We start from the raw sequence: 6,091 nt of genomic DNA on the forward strand, positions 1-6,091 counted from the left end.
TCTTGAAGCCCTTAGTGGGGTTCTGGTTAATTGGGTTACGGGTTAATAGGGTCAGGTTAATCGGGTTAATCAGGTTGAAATGTAAGTCAGACTAATGTTTTTCCATTTGAGCAAATTAGGTAATAATACAGGGATGGAATACATAAATTGCTAAAAAAAGTTCAATTCATTATGTTGTTAGTGTAGGTTACACATAGAAGGTAAGATGGATTCAATTTGTATCATTTTTATAAATCACTTATTAATATAGGGATTGAAAATGTAAATTTCCAGAAAATGTTGAGTTTATTTTGTTACTTATGATAACGAGTCTTAGGAGGATGAGAAAAAAATGAATGGGTTTTGTCTTCATAATATGATGATATGATTTAATATTTAAACGAAGAGAAATAAAGTCGAAGAATAACAATAGCTACAAAGGGTTGTACTGTACAAACTGTTAGTTAAACGAATTATTCGGATTGACCCGAAACCCGATTTTTTTTTAAAAAATCAACCATAAACCCGACCCTAACTTTAATTCAGGTTTGTCAGATTAACCCGATTAGAAATTTTGACCCTTTTAAGCCCGACCCAAATTACCTTATTCGGGTTTGGGTCGGATCGGGTTTGAGTTTTTTTGACGCCCCTACCTATAGGCTATAAATATAATTAATAAAACCTCTTTAAGTGTTGGGCTTTGAATCCAAGCCTGGTTTCTAGATCTGTTTGGGCTTAGATTATCTTACACATTTTATCCCGAGCGTCGATTGTTAAAATTTGTGAATTTCATGAAACTCAAGTGAAACCCAAGGAACTTACTTTCTACCAACAAACAAAATTTACACAATGACGGTAAAAAAAATCCATGGAAATAGATGTAAAACACATAATATTTGACATCTCACATCCTTAGAAACAAAAATAAACACCTTCCTTCCCTTAAAAAGGCCTTAAAATATATATAAATACTGCCTTCATCAATCATCATCATAGCGTTTCCACCAACCATCGATAATCAGTGCAACCTTCGCACACTCGAATACCGCTTTCTATTCCTTTTTGCCTGCACCAAATAAGTTATATTTATTTAGAAAACCCAAGATTTTTTTTTGAAATAATTTTGATAAATTCCAAAGTTATTTTATTGAATATTGAAGTCATGAAGTGGCTAAGGCTAACCAAAGAATGATCCGCGATCGATGGCGTCCTTGTTAGCATCTCCCAGAGCCGCAGATGCCAAGTAGGTCTCTGCCAATTGAACTCTCTTGACATTTTCTTGTTCTTGGACAAGCATGTTTCCATACTCCAAGAGCTTCTCGATTGTCATCTTTGGTTGCTCGAATGTCGGGGGTCCTTCCCTCGAGTTCACAAGCTTCTTTCCAATGGTTTCAACTCCAACATCTCCGATCCACTTCCTCACTTCATCATCGTACACTCTTGCCCTCAACGCCCCAAAGAAATCTAATTCATCATGAATAATAAAACAATTAAGATATGTTAGTATACTTAATTAGTATTGAGTAATATTGAGTAGAATACAAGATCATTTTCCTTACCGATGGATTGACCAGGGAAAGTATCGACAAGTTTGACAATGGCCTCGTCGGAGATATTGTCAGTACGGAAGATACCAATGCAGACACCAATTCGGTCTTCTCTAGTCGGAGCCCAGTAGAATTTTTCCATACGACCGTCACGGATGAGCGGAGCATACAGTGTTGAGAAATCGTTTCCGGTGACGATGATGGGGACACGGGGGTTATCCTCCTTGTTGTACATTCCGGGGAGCTGTACGTTGGTGGGGTTATCAGCAATGTTCATGAGGGTGGCGTTCACCATCTGGTTGTTCACTGTGTACTGTGTTGTTCCACCCATTCTACCTGCACCTGCATCCAGATCGTTGATGAACAGGCAACACATTTTTCCCTTCTTGATGATATCCGCCGCCTCACGGTAACGTTGTCTGATTAACTTGGCCGGCTCTCCGGCGTTCCCACTTTCCAATTCTCCGGCACTCATCATGATAGGTCTGACAAAACCAAAACACACCCATCATATCACATCACATCACTACTTCAAAACCGATTTAAGTTCTTGATCAGTATGTATGCACATATATATATATATATATATATATATATATATATATATATATATATATATATATATATATATATATATATATATATATATATATATATATATATATATATATATATATAACAAGAGTATGACGATGATTCCTAACCAATAAATTAATCAAAGTTTCTTGAAAAAGATTAATTAATTAAACTTACGTGATTCCCATCTTGGCAAAGACAAGTTCACATTGGAAAGATTTTCCCTGACCTTTTCCTCCCCAGACTCCAAGAATCAGAGGGACCTTGATGTTGGGCAAAGTCATGAAGTTCTTGGTGATGTGAACAACAAGCTTGTCCATGAAAGCAGGCGCGATGTAGAATCCACCCATGTTGTTGTCCAAGTTATATCTATACATACATAAATTTCATAATCAAGAATATCCAATCAACGAATCAGTTTTATGAAAAGCTGAAGGTGATTACGTACGTGCGAAGCCCAGTGCTGATGTACTCATATGAACTCATGACGGCGAAATGGGTTCCGACGTCTTGTGGGGCCTGGAACAGAGAGTCAACCATCCCTTTACCTCTGGTGATGTCTTGTTGATCATCGGACATATCGTATGCGAGACCCCTCCATCTGTCTTTGTCTGTCTGTTGGGTTTCCTCGATCTCTTTATCAGCTGCCAAGATTTTGAATGACGCGAACCTGTTGCTGTTGACGGCGTGTCTTGAGTTCACTATCTTCTTCAAGCTACTACCTAAAAAGGTCGAGCTCGGGACTGCAGCAACACCACTGCTTCCATTCAAGCTCAACTGTCATCATCATAACAATCACAGATTCTAGTTATTAACCCTTTTCAAGATCAAGAAAGATACCCCATTTTAAAGCAATTAAGTGATCATATGTGAAAGCAAGTAAAGGAGTATAGATATACCGGGGCTCTGTTGACGGCGGCTCCGAAGGTTGTTACGGCGGTGGCCATGGATCTCCGACGAAGATAAGTGTGGAAGTGGAAGTGAGAATGAGTTGGGAGGAAGGTTTTGTGAGTTATTATAGTAGTAACGAGTGACCAAGAATTGTAAGGAGGCTGAGGATTAGCTTTTGAAAGCTTAACGGCCACATAATCAAGATATCGTACCGTGCCACGTGGCATCCAAATATTGCATGTTGGTTTGAAGACCATAGACTTGGATGGGAAGACGGGCTTTTTGAGGTTAACCTTCAATCTTTCTATCACCACTCAATATCTTTGGCCTCATTTAACATTTTAACAATTTCATTCTATCCATATAAAGTTAAAAATAATAATAATAATATACATAGGCCTTCGTTTTATGTATTATGTGATAGAATTTAAAGTATACTGTTAATAATTCTAGAGTAGTAGCGAGAATAGGAATTTGGATATAGAGGTACACTCGTCATAATTTTTAGGGTAGTAGCGAGAGGCAGAAATTTGGATATTGAGGTACAAATATAGATTGGAACATCATAAACCAATTCATCATTCTCTAATGATACACTATTAGTATATGAACCACCAAAACGTGTTTGTACATGTGACATAAATAGTTGAATAACTTATTCTTTTCAATAATTTTTTTATATAAGTATATTAAATAAACAATACATATCATATAAAATTATATGAATAAATATTTAATGATCAATAATCATTAACAAAATCAACTAATTTACCATACAAATCAAACCCTATGTTTATAATTACAATTCAACTAAAGTCCTTAACAATTCTTAATAATAATAGAAAAACGTACCTGAATTGATAATTGTTGATTTTTGAGTCGGCAGCAAAGGCAATTCGTTGTGATGGATTTCAATTGAAACTTGAAAGGAAAACATATGTAACTTATTTCAGTTACATACTCAATGGCCAGTAGGAATAATAGAAATTCCGTTACCTACCCAATGGTAAAGCCTAAAAACATAAACATAAACAACGATATGTTAATTACAAAATTTTGTGATATGAGCTTTTCCCTTATGGGCCTTAATAACATCTTCTATCACATTTACCATATAGAATATTGTCCGTTTTAAGCCATCCAATATAAACGAATTTCAAAGTTGTCACTCATCCTGACATTGTTCACCCCTATTATCGTAGAGTTCTTATAAGATTTGCGGTTAAGGAGGCATCGGCGAGATCAGTTTAAGGATAGGTGACCTTTAGGAAGTTTTCAAATCGGATGGATTAAAACAGACAATATTGTAGTAAGTGGGTGTTTGGGGTAACTTTTGAAAATAGTTTATTAGCTTTTTAAAAAGCTAATAAGTTAAGGGGGTGTTTGGATTAGCTTATTAAGTTATTTGTGTTGGAAATAAGCATTAAGCAATAAGCAAATAAGCAAAGGGGAAATGCTTATTAAAATTAACTTATTTAGCTTATTATTAACACAATAAGTTGATTTTTAAGGATTTTATCCAAACACTTAAACTTAGCTTATTGTTGTGGAATAAGCAATAAGCACCATCTTTTTTTTTCTATCCAAACAACTCTTATGTATTTAAAAAAACGTTTTTTAAAACAGTTTTTTTGGATTGGGAAAAATAAGGCTTTCAAAAAGCTAAAAAATCTTAGTTTTTTACTCCAGCTTTTTAGTCATTTTACTCCTAAAAAACAGCTTTTCTTATCCAAACACTTTTTAAAAACCGTTTTTCCTAAAATTCATAAGCTAATAAGCACTTTTCTTAAAAATCACTTTTTATAATAATAATAAAAAAAAAAAAAAAAAAAAAAAAAAAAAAAAAACCCTAACCCAAACACACCCTAAGTGCATTAGGGAGACCCTATCAACGGGGATTGGGGGGGGGGGGGGGGGGGGGGGGGTTAGGATTTAGATCTCCAATCCCAAATCTACTTGTAGGATGGCTAAGCATTGTCTTATAAGGGTTGTGGATACCTAACTATCACAATGAGTTTTAAAGTCATTGTTGGTCCTAAGCATTACCTTATACGACCTTAATTGAATATCTTATTTAGGGACAAGGCATCTAAAATTTCAAGGTCAGACATGTATACATTCCTAAGGACAACAGATCTCATAAAAACTTTGTACTTAAGAAGTTTCAGACGAAAATAGTTTTAGGATGAGTGATCCTAGGAAGTTTTCATGTTGTGTGGCCCAAAAAGTACAATATGTTAAACCGTTTGTCTCCAACATAAGGAAAAAAATGAACAATCAGCACAGTTTAGAAAACAGTACTTAGATACAACATAATATAATAGGTTCATAAAATAAAACTAAATATATAAGGAATAACATTTTAGAGATGAAACAAAACCCCCATCACCATAGTTGTATCGGCCAATGTTTTAGAGTATTATTAGTTTCATGTGACGGTTGATGTCCTACATGTATGGTATTTCTATATGGACATTTACTTCTCAATAAATTTAATGGTTTAACTCGTTATCATGACTAGAAAAATAACACTCTAAGATTGTTACGATTATTCAAAATTTATATCTATACTAGGTGAATGTCCGCGCATTACGTAGAAACACATATATAGTTGAAATCGTTACAATATATGTTCTCTTAAATATAACAATAACGTTGTTGTTAAATTTGATATAGTAATTCATGTACTAAGATGATATAATATATTGATTATTTCGAATTATGTGATAATATACATCTATTAAAACTGCATAATCTCAATCGTTTGAATGACCTCTACTTACGGGTTACTCATGAATAAAATTAAATATAATATATATTTTAATATAGTTGTTGTTATTGTTAATTAATTTTCTAAAATTTTTTTCTTTAACGTTTTAATTTCTATCATTATAATTATTTAAAATATCAATCATTTTTTTTAATACTGACAATATAATCATTTATATAGTGTTATTTTTAACTATTGGTATTGTAAGTTATTTTAAGCTAGCTATTCGAAAGCTTTTAATGATTATAAAAATATATGTAGGAAATATTTTAGTTAATTTGATATTACAATTTTGTTTTTTCATTTAGCACTACAATTTATCACTTTT

At 33.6% G+C, this 6,091-nt stretch overlaps 1 protein-coding gene across 1 annotated transcript; it reads right to left on the reverse strand.

The window, feature by feature from the left end:
• Nucleotides 1-782: 782 nt before the first annotated feature.
• On the reverse strand, nucleotides 783-3,161 carry LOC111910617 (ribulose bisphosphate carboxylase/oxygenase activase, chloroplastic). The gene is made up of 6 exons (XM_023906443.3): nucleotides 3,002-3,161; nucleotides 2,551-2,879; nucleotides 2,280-2,471; nucleotides 1,539-2,011; nucleotides 1,162-1,443; nucleotides 783-1,045 (listed from the first exon to the last, which is right to left on the reverse strand). The coding sequence occupies exons 1-6, from the start codon at nucleotides 3,047-3,049 to the stop codon at nucleotides 1,032-1,034; spliced, it is 1,338 nt and encodes a 445-aa protein (XP_023762211.1). The 5' UTR covers nucleotides 3,050-3,161; the 3' UTR covers nucleotides 783-1,031.
• Nucleotides 3,162-6,091: the final 2,930 nt, after the last annotated feature.

This window comes from Lactuca sativa, chromosome 2, assembly GCF_002870075.4.
Source record: "Lactuca sativa cultivar Salinas chromosome 2, Lsat_Salinas_v11, whole genome shotgun sequence".
Classification (NCBI taxonomy): Eukaryota; Viridiplantae; Streptophyta; class Magnoliopsida; order Asterales; family Asteraceae; genus Lactuca; species Lactuca sativa.

Excerpts from the sequence above, each read along its gene's own strand:
- LOC111910617 (XM_023906443.3), bottom strand. The coding sequence starts at position 3,049 with ATGGCCACCGCCGTAACAACCTTCGGAGCCGCCGTCAACAGAGCCCCG. Across the intron at positions 2,012-2,279 it reads TTTGCCAAGATGGGAATCAC|ACCTATCATGATGAGTGCCG; the intron begins GTAAGTTTAATT and ends TGGTTTTGTCAG. Across the intron at positions 1,444-1,538 it reads TTTCCCTGGTCAATCCATCG|ATTTCTTTGGGGCGTTGAGG; the intron begins GTAAGGAAAATG and ends ATGATGAATTAG.